Source organism: Hyperolius riggenbachi, chromosome 10 (genome assembly GCF_040937935.1).
Source record: "Hyperolius riggenbachi isolate aHypRig1 chromosome 10, aHypRig1.pri, whole genome shotgun sequence".
NCBI lineage: Eukaryota > Metazoa > Chordata > Amphibia > Anura > Hyperoliidae > Hyperolius > Hyperolius riggenbachi.
Genome location: NC_090655.1, coordinates 245,954,237 through 245,971,978, shown reverse-complemented (window position 1 = coordinate 245,971,978; position 17,742 = coordinate 245,954,237). Strand labels below are relative to the sequence as shown.

Here is a 17,742-nt window from a genome sequence, read left to right as displayed (position 1 = left end):
GGCAGCATTCCCTTACCCTCATCAGTTGTTTTCCTGTCCATCAGGATGCTGGTTGTGTGGGGAGAGCTGGCCAACCATGATAGATTTCAGGAGCCGCGGCATACAAGTGTCCCCTATGTCAGCGCTGGTCAGGCGAGCCAGCGCGGGTGCTTGATGTCTGCATCGGCTTCTCCCCCAGTCTGTGTTACACGCCGGAGCGGCTTCCGCTGAAGGACGCGCACAGGAGGACATGTGACTTCCACATTACGTGACCAAGGAGGAAGTAGAATGCTTTCCATGGCTCGGCGTGCATCCCAGCGGACATCTCGCCGCATTTAGCCGCTGATTGAGCTAGTCTGCTCGGTAAGGCGGTGGATTTCTAAGGTAAAGCAAACCTTTTCATTATGTTTGAACGGAATACCTTTGTTAAGCATTATAGACTTGATTTAACCTCTAACTCTGACTTATGTTTTGGTAGAAGAGTTTTGCAGGCTGTAATCCCTCCCTAATTATGTCTTGTTTATCATCTCAGGGTTGCTGTCCTGAGACGTCCTGGAAAGACAAACTTACTTGCGGTAAGGTCTTTTCCAGGAGTCGGAAGGACAGCACCCTTACTACCCACCCTGATGTATTGTTAATAAAAATTATTTGAAGCATCATTCTGTGTGGTCTTTTTTATTACTGATGAGGGTAAGGGAATGCTGCCTTATGTAGTGTGCCTGCCTGCCTAATCAATTATGTTAATTCTTTTAACTAGTATCCTGTCCAGTTGGAAATGGAGGGAGACAAGTCTCAGGGTTGCTGTCCTTCCGACTCCTGGAAAAGACCTTACCGCAAGTAAGTTTGTCTTTGTTACAGCTGATACAAATCCTGCAATAAATTTGCAGTGTGTCTACTTCCTGCTTTCATGGAAGCAGACCTAGTGTTAACATCCTGTGCTTATCAATTAGCTGCTCTGCTGAGGCAGAGGAGATTCCTGATCTGTCACATCTGAAAGATCAAATTACAGTGCTGATTAGTCACAGGTGAGGGGGAATTAGACAGGCTACACTCTCTAAATACATACAGGGTGCAGTTCTCGGTTTTTCTTCTGTGCAAGAGTTCAGGTCCACTTTAAAGGGATACTTAAGCCTTAAAGGGGAACTGAAGAGAGAGGTATATGGAGGCTGCCATGTTTATTTCCTTTTAAGCAATGCCAGTTGCCTGGCAGCCCTGCTGATCCTCTGCCTATAATACTACGTATTGGCCATAGCCCCTGAACAAGCATGCAGCAGATCAGGTGTTTCAGATTTTAAAGTCAGATCTGACAAGACTAGCTGCATGCTTGTTTCTGGTGTTATTCAGATACTACTGCAGAGAAATAGACCAGCAGGGCTGCCAGGCAACTGGTATTGATTAAAAGGAAATAAATATGGCAGCCTCCATATACCTCTTACTCCTGTTCCCCTTTAAAGAAAAAATCATTTTCACTCACCTGGGGCTTCTACCAGCCCCCTGCAGCCACCCTGTGCCCCTACAGTCACTCATGGATCCTCCTGTCCCCCATCGCCAGCTAGTTTTGTTTTCGACCGATAGGCTCACTGCGCCTGCACAGACCTGGCCACACATCTCCTTCTTCGCGTTCCCGTCTGCAATAGTGTCTTGTGCAGGACGCTATTGCAGACCGGAAAGCGAAGAAGTCTATGCGTGGCCAGGCCTGTCGGCGAAATGAAACTAGCTGTCTTTGGGGGACCGGAGGATCTGTGAGTGGCTGCAGGGGGCTGGTAGAATGAAGCAGTGCGAGAGACTCTGTAACAAAAATGTCATCCTTTTTTCTACCATCCTGCAAGTTCCTAAACCTATTGTAATGTGCTCTAGCTTACTGCAGCACTTTCTACTATCACCATCTCTGTATAAAATCAATGTATCTTTCCCCTGTCGGACTTGTCGCCCGGTGTCTGGAAGGCTGCCAACTCTTCCGTGCTGATCTGGTATGCACACACCCCTCCAGGCCCCTCTGCACACTCCAGTGTGTGTGTTATTTACATAAGCCAGCAGCCTCTCTGCTCTCTTATCAGTGAGATAAGAGAGCTGGATAAAAATCCTCCTCTGTGAAGGCCCATACACACGTCCGTGTTTTGCGAACGAAGGGGTCATTTGAACGACCCGTCGTTCAGTCGTTCGCCCCCTAAATCGTGCATGTGTACAGACTGTCGTTCACTTGATAAGAGTGAGTTTGAGCGATCCGCCCGGCGGATCGTTCAAACTCACTCTTATCACGCGAACGACAGTCTGTACATACGCCCGATTTAGCGGGCGAACGACTGGTCGTTCAAACGACCCGTCGTTCGCAAAAAACGGACATGTGTATGGGCCTTTAGGCTGTGAAAGGAACTGGGCTGACACATACTGAGGAATTACAGACAGGGGCAGAGCTGTCTGCAGCCTGTCACTATTCAGTGGATGAGAGCTGCAGGGGGTCAGAAGGTAAACGCAAAAATGATCTCTTGAGATTCAAAAGGAAGGCTGTATACAGCCTGCTTGTGTATGGATTTATTTTCTATGTGTGGACATACTATACATCAACATACTTCCTGTTTTGGTGGCCATTTTGTTTGTTTATAAACAAACTTTTTAAAACTGTTTTTGACTACTTTTAAGGTGGCGGGGAGTGGCGAAATTGTGACAGAGGGGAATAGGAGATGTCCCCTAATGCAAAACACAATAATTCGGCCTCTAGCAATCGCTGGAAGCCGAATTATTTAATTCCCCAGTATCCATGGCGGCCTGAAGGGGAAATAGTAATTAACATGGCCCGGACTTGTGCAGAAGCAGGATCAGCCATATAACAGCTGGATCCTGCACCCAAGTCTATCGGCGCCCATTTCAAATGTATGCCTGGTAGAGGTCCCAGGTGAGTAAAACTGATTTTTTTTTTATTTAAGAGTTAAGTATCCCACTAAAACCTTAAAGAGAGTCTGCAGCCCCCCAAAAATACAACAAAACAAAAACCATATACCTAAGGAGAGGGAAGACTCTGGGTCCTATAGAGCCTTCTCGTTCCTGTCCTGGTCCCTCTGTTCTACCACTGGCTCCCCCACTAACAGTCTCTCTTTGGTCACATACTGCTCACTGCTGCTGTCAGAGGTTTTGGAAGTGTTTGGGAGCCTGAGGGCCACTTCATACTGCGCATGCATGAGCACGCTCTCTTGCACATGCACAATATGTAGCCACCTATCTTCGGGGGCACTCAGGCCCTTTTAAACACTTAAAAAGTCTCCCACGGCGGGAGATTTGAACGGCAAGCCATCGGTGAATTGCGGGGACCATGAGAGGAACAGGAAGGCTTATTAGGATCCAGAGTAAGTATCTGTTTTTTTTTTGAGGGGGGGGGGTTAGCTTCAGATTGTCTTTAAAATCTTATAATTTGCTATACTTAGAACTTAGACAACTAAGGTGAGAAGAATAGGAAGGTTAACAAACACAACGGGGGTTGTCCACAGACCTCAGGAATCACTCTGTTAATCTCGGGGAGTCACAGATCATCGTAGGAGGTCCATCAAGCCTCCAATCATAATCCAGTCCATACACAATCAATCAAACACCCCTCCAAAGCATTAAGGGGCAGGCACAAAACTTTTCCTGGAAAAGTTTTGTGCCTGCCCCTTAATGCTTTGGAGGGGTGTGTCAATATGTGTGTGTTTTTATATGAAGGTCTAAGTTTGTTCAGATGGTTAAGCACTTGAGAAAGGGCATGTAGCCCGAAGCGTTGTGCTTTTTTGTCTGCAGTATAACCGCATACATTATTACAATAAATTCTGAAGATTGTTCGCGCAAGGGTTGAGTCCGGAATCAAATGATTGTGTATGGACAAGAATAGGAAGGTTGCCATGTTTATTGCCTTTTAAATGCTGCAGTAGTGTCTGAATAACGCCAGAAATTAGCATGCAGCTAATCTTGTCAGATCTGACAATGTCAGAAACACCTGATCTGCTGCATGCTTGTTCAGGGTCTATGGCTAAAAGTATTAGAGTCAGGGGATCAGCAGGATAGCCAGTCAGCTGGTATTGCTTAAAAATTAATAAATACCGGTAGTCCTCGGGTTACGAACGCCCGCTTTATGAACGCCCCGCCAATAGCTCTGCCCTGTTGATGACGTCACCGCGACCGCCGGATTGCGGTGATTTAAATGTTTTTAGGTACATTTATATTGATCTAAAGACGCCATGTGTGTGTGGGGAGGTGAGTAGATACATATCGCACACCTCCCATGTCCTGGCGTCACCCTCTGCATAAAAACCCTCCGTCTCGCTAAACAGATCCGCGCACTCTGACGCAGGCCACCTGGCATACTGCGCATGCGTAGCGCAGTACAGTAGCCGGGTCAGAGGGCGCGGATTTGTTTAGCGAGACGGAGGGTTTTTATGCAGAGGGTGACGCCAGGACATGGGAGGTGTGCGATATGTATCTACTCACCTCCCCACACACACATGGCATCTTTAGATCAATGTAAATGTACTTAAGAACATTTAAATTGCCGCAATCCGGCGCTCGCTGTTACACTGTCTCGACTTAAGGACGGATTCAGGTTAAGAACGAGCCTACAGTCCCTATCTCGTTCTTTAACCGAGGACTACCTGTATGGCAGCTTCCATAGACCTCTCGCTTCAGTTGTCCTCTAAAGATCCCTGCCTCATTTGCTTACCCCTTTGTCTACTCCACCAGTGTCTCCACCCCACTACCCTCTAGATTGTAAGCTTGCAAGATCAGGGGACCCCCCCCCCCTTTCCTTTTTTTTGTTGTTTATGTGCAATTTATCAAGTGAACATCTATCAGTATTGGTGATGTTATTCAAACTATACATCATTTGTATGTATCTGTATTTGAGTCACTGGTTGTCCTGCTTGTATAGTGTGCTGCTCATGTATCTATGTTCCCCATTGTATGTTTTGCATGTTGTACAGCTCTACAGAATATGTTGGCGCTATATAAATAAGAATAATATTAATAAAATCTTGTTGTGCCGAACGTTCTCTGCCTCCCTCTTTCTGTGATGTGCTAATTATTCTTTAAGCTGGGAAAGAATCCACTGCAGTGCTCTCTATATAGACCCTGATCCTTCCTTGTCCAAAAGGCTGAAACAGGTTATTTTATCCACTATTCATCCTGATCAATCCGGCTTCATTAACCATTTTAGCCGCGGGTTGTTTTCACCTTATGGATGTGAGGAATTTTCACATTTCAGCGTTACTCCCATTCAGTCCCCAATAAATTTATCACTACTTATCACACCAAAATTATCTATACCTTGTTTTTTTCACCACCAATTAGGCTTTCTTTTAGTGGTATGTTATGCTAGGTATTATTTTATTCTAAATGCATTTTAATGGGGGAAAAAATTATTTTTTCATAGTTTTCAGCCATTATAGCCTTAAAATATTACAGCTACCATAATTAAAACTCACAAATTTTATATACCCATTTCTCCTGGTTATTAAAACGTTTAAGATATTTCCCTGGTACAATGTATGGTGACAATATTTTATTTGGAAATAAAGGTGCATTTTTTTCAGTTTTACATCCATCACTAATTTTAGGCAAATCATTTAATAATACTATGCCCTCTTGACATGCTTATTAAAACATTTTAGTCCCTAATGTATGTAGGTGTAATTTTACTATTTGGCCGCAAGATGTACTTGCGCATTATTTCCTATTCGCGTACAATAAGTACGCTAAATAGGAAGTAATGGGTGGCTGTTCGGAAGTGACACCGGCATCTCGTTGATGCCTGTGATCAAGGGGGCCTAGAGGGGAGATGAATGAATGGGAACAAAGTTACCATTTATTAATCTAACGATCGGCAGTGGGGGGGGGGAGCGGCGGAAATTAGCGAGCGGAGGGCAGCACGGCGGCACCAATTGAGAATAATCATTGTTTTCAGGGCTGTGGAGTCTGTACAAAAATCATCCGACTCCTCAATTTATGAAAACTCCAACTCCAGGTACCCAAAATTGCTCCGACTCCTTAGTCTAATTTTTACAAAGGCTATGGATTTGGTTCAAAAATCATCCGTCTCCTCAGTTTATTGAAACCACCAACTTCAACTCCAGGTAAACAAAATTGCTCTGATTCCTCGACTTGTTTTTGAACAAATAACTGTGATCATTCTTGGTGGACATGCACAGATTGGCTCAGGGTACTTCTGGCCCCTGCCACCAATACCCACTGACGCCGGGACCATTGCGATCGCGGGCTTCTGCTCACATAACTGCGCGCACAACCCCACAGACTGCACAGATGTGAGCCTCACGTCCCAGCGGCTACAGCAGCACCAGCTGCGGACGTGAGGTTCATGTCTGAGTGACTGCAATGGTTAGTAGCGGCCGCGCTAGTGAAATATGGTCGCACTACCAGCACATTTCACGGCAATAGGATGGATCAGGCGTGAGTTAAGTGTGCACACTACGCTGACAGGGCCGTGTGTAGCGTGCGGTTGCTAATATTAACCTGCTCTGTTTGTGCACGGTAGTAAAACAACCCGAAAATCCAGTGGTAGGGGGGTGTGGCAATTTGGGATCCACCGTGTAGTCAGAATGAGATCCTCTCAGATTAGATTCTGCTGGGAGAAGGTCTTTACCACAATGGGTGACAATCTATAAGTCTATCCCAAACAGTAGAAAAGGGAGGGGAATGTGGGAAGAGCATGAGAGCCAATATAGTGTAGTATGCTACTTGGCCACAGGAGGGAGATAGATGTGAACAATTATACTCACAACAGCAGTGGCCACACAGCAGGCAGGTGGGGATAATATACCAGACCCCATTTGTGTTAAACTGTCACTCTCCGCAGGATAGGACAAAACCCACCACTCAGGGTGGTAAAACACTGCCACGCGTTTCATAGATGCGTATATATATATATATATATATATATATATATATATATATATATATATATATATATATAACAGTTTATATAGAAGAGGGGAGTATGAACTTACCACTTCTCAGGGAAAGCAGTCACAGACGATGTTTGATATTCAGCTTTAATGTTCCAAAAAATAACTCTCACTGAGGCACTGGTCTTGCTTATGGCTCTTTTTGAGATTTTGCTCTGGATTTTTGCCTGATGAAGCTGGAACCTAGTCCTGAGAAACGCATTTCATTTCATGAGAGTTATTTATTCAGTGTTTTCCCTGAGAGGAGGCAAGTTCATATCAACCTCCTTTTTTCAAATTATTATTATTATTTAGTATTTCTACAGTCTTGTCACTAACAGTCCCTCGGAGGAGCTCTAAATCTAATCCTTACCATAGTCATATGGCCATCGTAGTCTAGGGCCAACTTTATTACTGAGGGCACTGGTTAGGGGTGTGTCTTAGAGTCCCTCTTTCTTATCTCAAAAAATTGCGAGGTAAGTTTTAAAGGGAACCCGAGGTGAGAGAGATATGGAGGCTGCCATATTTATTTCCTTTAAAACAATACCAGTTGCCAGGCAGTCCTCCTGATCCTGTGTTTATACTATACTAGTAGTAGTATAAATGCAGGATAATCTTTGATCTTTAGTACACTTCAAAGAAAGTGTACCAGAGATGGATATAACTAAAATGTGATACTTGCCCAGGGCTTCCTCCAGCCCCATAATCATGTGTGAGTCCCTCACCGTCCTCCCACAGTCTGCCATTCAGCCCTGGTAACTGGCTCAGTCATGCCAGTCATGGTCTTCTGCTTATGGGGCTGGAGGAAGCTCCAGGTAAGTATCAAAACTTTAGATATGTCCGTCTCTGGTTTCTTTGAAGTATAAGTGTATAGCTACTGTACTTTTATAAGGCCGACTGCATGTAATTTCACAACCAGAGGCTGAAGTTTGCCTTTTCACCACAAGATGGAGACATCTCCTCTCCCAGGTGGAACGCACAGTCAGGAAGTAATAAAGCCACAGACAGGATGTGATGTTACAGCACGAATAGAAGTTGCAGGAATTGGAGGAGGACGTCGTTGAAAGAGGTAATTGTGTGATTGTTGTTATATATTGAGCAGAGCAGAGGTGGGGATGATAATACTTAGTTACAGAGGAGACCATAGTGCACCTGTCACTATCCTGATCATCCCCCTTGAAGTAATTGCCATACAAGAGACAGCAGATAATGTCCCATTTTTTCCCAGTATAGACATGTCCTCCCTGTGTCCCCCAACATTGCCATTATCCTCCAGTAAGTAATGTCCCCCACCTCAGTTATGCCATTTATTCCCCAATATAGACATGTCCCCCAGCATTGCCATTATCCTCCAGTATGTTATGTCCCTCCACATCAGTGATGCCATTTCTATCCCATTATAGCCATGCCCCACCCTGTTTCCCCAGCATGGTCATAATCCTTCAGTATGTAATGTACCCCCACCCCAGTAATGCAATTTTTTCCCATTTTAGCCATGTCCTCCCTGTGTCCCCCAACATTTCCATCGAGCCAAATTAGTGTTTTAAAAGTAATTTGAGCTCCGTCTTTTGATGGCGCCCAAGTTACTCTCTGAGCCTTGCTATAGCCGTATTTCCTATTAAGGCCTATCTTGGCGCCGGCTGCACCCAAATCTGTGCTGTATTAACAGCGCTGGAGAGGCAGGACAGGACTGTGAGTATAGTGCACAGGTAGCTAGAAACCAACTTTTTTATGCTTTCCTGTTATACTCTGCATGGCCCTACCACCTACAAGTGACAGCACTGGGGGGAGGGGGGGTCCTGTATTGATAGTTTAACACTGACAACTGAACAGCCTAGATTATACTCCCCTTATCATCAATCAAAAGGCAGCAGCATCCTGTACAGATCACATGACCACATCACTGAGGATGGATGAGGACCTGAGTCACATAACTGAGAGGATGTTCAATCTCACCCTGGAGATCATCTATCTGCTGACTGGAGAGGTGAGTAGGATTCTAGTATGTCACATGATGTCACTCTTTTCTCTATAAATCATACACCTGTCTGTTGAGGTGAGGAGGATTCTGGGAGGTTGTGTAATATTATTGGTGTCTGTATACAGAGTTATTCTCCAGTGAAGTCTGGTGATCATGTGACCATCATGGTGCCCCCATCTCATTCTCTTGTATCTGAGAGATTTAAGAGGCAGGAGCTTCTAGAAGTCATTAGGAAGATGATGGAGCTGCTGACAGGAGAGGTGAGCGGTGTAGGGAATTATGAGATATTATCCAGTAACAGCATGGGGTGTATCTGGGTTGTGACTGTATCATTGTGTGTGCCAGGTTCCTATGAGAAGTCAGGATGTCACTGTCTGTTCCTCCATGGAGGAGTGGCAGTATTTAGGACGCAAGAACCTCTACAAGGACACCAGGATGGAGAATCAGCCGCCCCTCACATCACCGGGTAAGATGATATTTTCTTGTAAAGAAAAAAACAGAATGGCGTGTCCACATAGATTCCCCCTCCCCCACCCCACCACATCCGCTGATAAACAATTCGAGACAATGTTTTCAGTCAGTGTGTATTTCCTACAGATGGATCCATTATCAGATACCCACCAGAGAGATGTACAGGTCCACTTAATTCCAGGGATTGTCCACAGGAATACCCCACCATCCCCCTCCATTATCAGGTAGGTGGAACTGGTGGTCATTAGAGTCTCAAACTGTGTGACACTGTTCCCTTCTGTATGCTATTATCCATGTTCAGAAGACAGAAGAACACAGGAAAATTGGCTCTTGGGTGCATACAAACGTATTACGGTAACTTTATTTATTTATAAAAAAAAATACACAAGTTAAAAGTGAAAAGTCAATAATATTACTGACCTAAAAACCACACATATACTTAAAGGATAGGTAATGTGAATTGCTAGCCAGGTGTAGGGATAGATAAGGGTGAAGGTTCCTCTCTTGCACCAATTGGTCTCCTTTCTAACACTTATTTGTCTCTTCTGTTCCCTTTTTGTTAGCAGGTTATGGTGGAGACACACAGAAGCATTAATTTTTTCCGGGTAGTTAGGTTGTTGGCCACAAGATGGCCACATTGCGCATACATCCGAGGTGGAAATCACGCAGAGTGGTAACTTGGTTACCACCGGAGCGTGATGGGAAGCCAGGATGACGTCGGCGGATGTGAGGGAGTGTCCGAGTGACGGCGTTACGCCTAAATAGGCGGAGGACGCCGTCCCTCAATACACTAGAAGCCAACGACGCGCACCACACGGACGATCCGGAGGGACCCGCTTGGTCTACACTACCGGGACCCTAGGCGTGCTATCTTGCCCCTCTGATGAGGCCCGAAGCAAGTAAGGGCGAAACGGCTGTAAGGGCAGCAAACCTGGAGTATCCCTAAGCGCATCCATGCTTCTGTCTTCACCTATGCCTGCTACCGCATGTCCACAATAACGCAAGTAGCCTGCACTGCTTTTCTCTTGCTCCTCGCATGTTTTTCTAACTTGGCTCTGTGCTTGCAAGCTTTCATATGTGCTGATGGATAGATATGGTCACGTTTGCTTGATGCATAGAAGTGATTTTGACGGCTGACGCTTTGCAGCAATTTGACATGTGTATGGAACAGCAATTAAAGACTACAGTTTTATCCTAGAGTGCCTGCCAAGTCTTTTCTCCTTTTTGTGAAATATACTTAAAGGACAAACATATGCTAGAATTAAACATTTCTGTTAGTGTTGCTATTGGTCCTGCGTAACAGGAGAAAGGAATAACCCTTGAGGCTGCAGTCCCCATCAAAGTGGAGCCTATGAAATTTAGATAGACTTGAAACTGCACATGATGTAGCCCAAAATATTGCTATGCCTAAATTAGTCCATAAAGAATGACTGGAAAGTTGATGAAAAGGAAGTTGACATTGATCCCAATTGCAGTCCAGAATTTTAGGATGGTGGAGTATCAACTGTTGCATGTAATTCTAACAAATTAAACAGCTGTTCAGGTAATTAGTATGCATATGAGTGAAAGAACGCAGCATAGATACATACGTGGGAAACAAACCCGGCTGAAGAAACGTATATAGTGCAGATGATAGCCAGCAGATGTCAAACAATGGCATACAGTTCCAAGCTGATAGATGGATGTAGTTATTGCAGCATTTCACGTGCAATTAACCCTTCTTGGCGCTACAATGCTTTCCGGATTTGAGGGACAAGGAGCGGTGCAATTTTTTTGCATGCTTTTAGACCCTAAAACCAGGAAAAAAAATCCTGCTGCTAGGGAGATCTGCAGCAGCCCAGCACTTACTCACCACCCTGGGATCCAGCGCTGCAGTTTTTCCTCCGTCCTCTGGGTGGTGCTGTAACCCTATAGTGCGATTGCTGTCTGTTGTCATGATGACAGATGGCAATCTCACCAGAGGGGTGCAGAGCCTCAGTGGAGAGGAAGAAGAATGTCGGGATCCTCTGGGAGGTGAGTGAAAACACCCACTGCTTGCATTGTTCTAAATATATTTTGCACGCCCTAAATTATCTGTTGGCTGGTGCATGCATTTTATTGGATGTATGTGTGTTATAGGAATTTGGGCAAGCTTTTTCAGATGCAGGAGTTGTTTTGGGAATACTGTGTTACATCTGTGCTCACAATCTAAATAATATCTCGAATAAATATACAAGAAACATTGGCTCCTAAGTGCATGCAAAAAAACAGTCCTTTATTATATCAAAACCATCTAATAAATCTTATACCGTACAACATATAATCACATACACAAGAATTGTATTTAAAACCAGAAAAGCGAATCACCATAACTACCCACACCCCTATTAAGGAGGCTGCAGTCCTCCGCTCTGGCAAAGGTCCTGGTTATAAAGTGCACTGGTAAAGGTCCTGGTAGTTAGGTGCTATTGTACAATAGCCTGGTGGAAGTTACCATGAAGAAGCATATGTAGGGAAAATACAACCAGATCTACTAGGAGAGGAATATAAGCTGAAACTCATGTAATCAATCCCACTTGCAGATTGACAGCAAATGTGCAGACAAAATGTCGTTCAAATTGGCAGGTTGAAAAAGTTAATGTCATCAAAACAATCCCAGCCGTAGATTGGTTGAAGAATATGAAAGCAAGATGCCAATGCAGTTGCAAGATTGCGATGGTTATATGACATGCAGGATAGCAGAGAGTTGCCAGCAACTTTTGCTTGCAACTCTCTGCTATCCTGCATGTCATATAACCATTGTAATGTTGTACGGTATAAGATTTATTAGATGTTTTTGCTATAATAAAGGACTGTTTTTTAGCATGCACCCAAGAGCCAATCCTTCCTGTATATTTATTTATGTTTATTTGTTGGCATGGTGCATGCATGAAAGGGATTTTCCTCTCTTAAATAGCAATAATAAATAATATCTCGTTTTCTGCACTTAGGGTGGAGAACTGATACATGTAAATGTTGTGGTTAAAGAGGAAGAAGAAGAAGAGCCGTATGTGTGGGGTGATCAGCAGTCTCTGGAGGAGGGTGACATGATGAGGACATATAAGGAGGAAGATATTATTGCAGAAACGAGCATTGGTGAGTGATAAATATTAGATATCCAAGACTTTGCAAACTGACTAACACCATATTTTTCGGCATATGAGATGCACCTTTTCTCCTCAAAAAAAACTGGGAGAAAAAATCCCTGCATCTTATATTCCAAGCACAGTGATTCCCCAACTTACGAACGCCCGACGATACGAACTGCTGACCCGCCGCAACATTGGGGACTCCCTGCATTGTCCCCCCCCCCCCTGTGTTTCCGTCACCCCCATGTGTATTCTGCTGCCCTGTTTATGCTCCTCCCCTCCCTCCCATGTCTCCAGCTCCCTCATGTATGCTCCTCTGGCCCCGTGTATAATTAGCAGAAACGGCAGCACTGGTACACCTCATCTACAGCTCCCACAGTGACAGCAGATCTCTCCTTCACAGCTCCCGCTAGTGCCAGCTTCTGATAATCGCATCTTCAGCAGAAGCTAATACTAGGGGAGTCGTGCAGGAGAGGCTGCTGTCACCGTGGGAGCCATGGATGAGGTGAGCCGGTGCTGACGCGTCTGCTGATTATAGACAGGGGGCAGTGGAGTATACACGGGGAGCGAGAGACACATGGGGGGAGCAGAGGGCAAACTTAGACACTGTAACGATTGGTGTCAGCACGCAGAGAGAATCTGATTATTGGTGATCTGCAGTATCACCAAGAATGCAGATATATACCTGATTATTGATGATCTGCAGAATCACCGATAATACAGATATATTGCTAACCTCTGGACACCTATAGGTATGTGAGTGTTTGGTGTAACAGTAGTACTTTGAGTAATGCACCTGCTGAGCAGGTGATCATAGGCAGTAACGGAATACTGCTCTTGAGGGCACAGGAACCTTCCAGCAGCCTGAGACTCTCCAAGGGGTGGAGTCAGGCTGAAGATGGGAAGGACCAGAGAGTGAGTGACACCTGAAGGTGGATGTCACTATCTGATCTGGAGACTTATCTCTTAAGAGGAGAGATAGCTCTCGAGGTCGGGCACGCCAGGTCGGCAACACACGGACAGATAAAGTACAAAGACAAAAGGCTGATTCGGCATCCAAGGCAAGCTGGGTCTGGCAATGGAATATCAGATATGCGAGGTACCGAATCAGAGATCAGAGGGATAGTCAGGAAAGCAGTAAGTCATAACAGATATCAACAATGCCTAGTCTGGGTGTGAGGTCCTTGGTCTCTACACCCTGAAACTAGCCTAAGCATAAACAGAATAACAGTACAAGTAATCTGGCTCAGTGTGAATTCCCAGGTCCACCTGGTTCAAACACACTGTTGGATCTGACAAAGGTCTGAGTGCTTCCACGTAGTGATCGCAACGGCAGACAACTTGAGACTGGCCAGCAGTGACTATATATGGAGTAGTGCTCTCCGGGCACCACCCCTAATTGATCAACCAATAGTAACCTGCTCTGGAGTCAGCTGATCAGCGTGATCAGCTGATCTCTCCTTGCCCAGTATAAGAGTTCTGCCTCTCAGCGCGCGCGCGTATTCCTAAGTCTGTGTGCTCTAACAGACTCAGACACACCAGACACACGTTGCCGCGTGCAAACCGCTGCGCTGGACGCGGAACCAGCCGCCTTACTGTTGTTATATGCGGCGGCTTTTCCGCGTTCTCTCACAGACACACTGTGGACACGAGGGACAGGATGGGACGCACTGGAGGCAGAAGGGGACACACTGGTGACAGAAGGAAACACACTGGAGAAAGAAGGGGACACACTGGGGACAGAGGAGAACACATGGAACACATCAGGACACAGTCATTGGGGGAGAACACCTACAAGACGCTCCTGGACCATGGACACACCAGGTTTAATATATATTTTTTCCTGGTTAAACGTAGGTGCATCTTATATTATGGAACGTCTTAGAAAGTATGTTAACTTACTGATATTCTGTTACCTTTATTATGCAGCCATTTTTCCTTGTGCCTTTTTTGCATAGCTGTGCATAGAGCTCTTCCACCTTTTATTGCGACTGAGTCCCGGTGTGTATATCAGGATAATTCCTGGCGTGTATATAAGGATAATGCAACTTTCTTGCAGGCAAATACCAGTAAACTCAACCATTATGATGCAGTGCAGCTGATTCCTTGTAACCATCTGTTGTACAGAATGTTGCTGCAGAATCCCACTGTTGTTAATCCTCAAGTGGGAAACTGGAAATGTAAACAAATGATGGTGCAGAATGTTGTAGATTGGGAGGAGCCATCAGCGACACCCAGGAGTGACTAATAGCTCTGCCCACAATAGTACTGACCACTGCGCACCAACTGCAGCCAACTATAGTGCCAATAAAGACAACAATATAAATCACATTTTTATTGTACTTTTCTCTGCTTGAGCTGCAGCCACTAGGGTGCTCAGTAGGCAGTAGCAGTGATAGGGAGTCTAGCCCAAGGCTGGCTTACTGAACTGGAGGAGCTGAGATTCAAACCCAGGTCACCTGTGTCAAAGGCAGAGCCCTTTACCAGTACACCATCCAGCCACTACAATGAAGTGCCACAGCCGACTACACGGGGATAACACAAACTGCTCACCAGAACAATGGCAGAAATAAATGTATGTCTCATACTCCAGATCTGCCCCTCATATACCTTAGCACTGCAAGATTTCATATCCACATTTCTCTAATCTCAAAACAAGCCCACATAGTGTAAAACCACCTTTTATTAATGGAGATAGAAAGAATGACGCTCACATGCAGTGACTTGGAACAGCACTTTGTACAGTAAACAGTCCATGTTCTGGGACCACATGCAGCCAAGGGTCTCAGAGCTGTCATTATGAGTCCATCTCCCAGGCCCCACCAATGCGTATCGCTGGTCACCTCCGCTCATCAACACCTGAGGATCATCATTATTATAGATTTTACTGGGATTTGCCTTCCCGGGCTGTGTGGCAATATAAGGACAAAGCATTGTTTAGCCTTAATTATTGTGGTTACAATGGTGACTGAGGAAAGCACTGGAGGGTGCTGATTACCTATGTCTTTTATTAACCTTTTAACAGCCATGGGCGAGTTGTCTTGTTTGAGAAAACTTATTGCAGGGCAGTGTAGGCCAGCTAAACATGGCTGCCATGCAGAGCGGTCAGTGAGCTGTTATAGTTACCTGTCTGGATGCCTGTATCGACTTTTCCTCACTCCCCCCCCCCCCCCCTTCCACGGCAGCGGTGCTGAACTTCCAACATTTCCACTGGGTCCTGATCACATGACATGTTAGCATTACAGCGCCACTCTGTGGTGGAAGAAACTCTTCCATCCTCCTATTCCACCACTGAGTGGTGCTGCAACACCGACATCATCCCATGGATCACAATCAAGTCGTGTCATGTGATCAGGACCCAGAAGATATGTTGGAAGTTCAGCACTGCTGCTGTGGGGGTGGGGGGGGGGGGGAGGAGAAGCCAATCCAGGCATCCAGAAAGGTAACTATAGCAGCTGCTTGCCCGCCACTCTGTATAGCCTGCCAGGCTGGGAAAGGCCTACTTCCCCAGTTGCAGGAAAAATTTGGCCCTGCAGCATAAAGTTTTACTTTATGTGGCTGCTGAAAGGTTAATCCAAAGTTCTTGTCATGTGATTGGCCACCTGTAATGAGCACTACCTTCTGCAGTTCCCTGTCAGGCTGATAACTAGTGTTGGTCAGTGACATGCCAATAACTCTGAGATGGTGCAAATTGTATGCTGATTATATGCAAGGCTGTGCAGCTGCTGCATCTAGTCCATTTTCAATCTGCATAAACTTTGCCTCAACTTGGAATTATTAGCTTACTGGCCATCCCTAATGATAATTGTTCCTCTCCTCAGAATTCTCTAACCGGAAGTGATGATGTTTCTCTATTTGCAGGGCGGAGTCCTGGCATCAGGAACCTCTCAGAGACTCATCTCTCTGTATCCACAGACTGTACAACGGATGATAATGTCATTGGACAAGAGTCTCCTGCAGATATCCTGGTTACCCCAAATATTCCCCCAGACTCCCCTCACCTGTCTCATACCCACCGCAGCTCTCTAACTGCAAGAGAATCTAATTCCTTTTCTGCAGGTGGGAAATGTTTTGTACAGAAATCAGAGCTTATCGCAAATGAAAGTTCTCACACTGGTGAGAAGCCCTATTCATGTGCTGAGTGTGGGAAATGTTTTGGGCAGAGATCACATCTTGTCAGACATGAGAGATCTCACAGTAGTGAGAAGCCCTTTGCATGTGCTGATTGTGGGAAATGTTTTATTACAAAATCAAACCTTGACGTACATGAAAGATTTCACACTGGTGAGAAGCCCTATTCATGTACTGACTGTGGGAAGTGTTTTATACAGAAATCAGAGCTTGTCATACATGAAAGATCTCACACTGGTGAGAAGCCCTTTTCGTGTGCTGAGTGTGGGAAATGTTTTAGAGCTAAATCTGTTCTTGTCGCACATAAGAGATCTCACACTGGTGAGAAGCCCTATTCATGTGCTGAGTGTGGGAAATGTTTTGGCCAGAAATCACATCTTGTCAGACATGAGAGATTCCATGCAGGTGAGAAGCCCTATCCATGTGCTGACTGTGGGAAATGTTTTAATACAAAATCAAACCTTGTCGTACATGAGAGATGTCACACTGGTGAGAAGCCTTATTCATGTACTGAGTGTGGCAAATGTTTTATCACAAAATCAAACCTTGTTGTACATGAGAGATCTCACAATGGTGAGAAGCCTTATTCCTGTACTGAGTGTGGGAAATGTTTTGTTCAGAAGTCAGACCTTGTCAGACATGAGAGATCTCACACTGATGCAGAGCCGGTACAAGGTCCTCCAGCACCCAAGGCTGAGACACCAAAGTGCGCCCCTCCATCCCTCCCACCTCACCTGTCACACACTGATTGCTATTAGACTAAGAGGTGCCACAGGGCCCACAACCTCCCCAACACCTTAATATCTAGTTACATGGCTTGCAGTCACTGCCATGTATCCCCTTTTCTTATTTCTTTCTGCTTCAAACACAATTAGGAATGACAGCTGAATGAATTCTGCGCCCCCTCCTACACTGCGCCCTGAGGCTGGAGCCTCTCCAGCCTATGCCTCGGCCCGGCCCTGCACTGATGAGAAGTCTTATTTATGAGCTGCATGTGAAAAATGTTTTATTCAGAAATAAAACTTTGTCATACATGGGAGATCACACTGGTGAGAAGCTGTATTTAGTGATTGAGTGTGGGAAATGTTTTGGGAGAAAATCAAGCCTATTCTCACATGAGAGCTCCTTCTGGTGAGAAACACTATTTGTGTGC

General features: G+C 45.3%; 1 protein-coding gene across 1 annotated transcript in view; it reads left to right on the top strand.

Annotated features, from left to right (window-relative positions):
- LOC137537038 (zinc finger protein Xfin-like) overlaps positions 1–17,742 on the top strand; it is a 525,741-nt gene that overhangs the window by 448,314 nt on the left and 59,685 nt on the right. Inside the window, exons 8-14 of the mRNA XM_068259188.1 lie at positions 7,638–7,714; positions 8,767–8,886; positions 9,006–9,140; positions 9,226–9,346; positions 9,478–9,575; positions 12,321–12,465; positions 16,320–17,332. Of these exons, the coding sequence (XP_068115289.1) occupies positions 7,638–7,714; positions 8,767–8,886; positions 9,006–9,140; positions 9,226–9,346; positions 9,478–9,575; positions 12,321–12,465; positions 16,320–17,332 (1,709 nt within the window). The remainder of the gene's footprint in view (positions 1–7,637; positions 7,715–8,766; positions 8,887–9,005; positions 9,141–9,225; positions 9,347–9,477; positions 9,576–12,320; positions 12,466–16,319; positions 17,333–17,742) is intronic.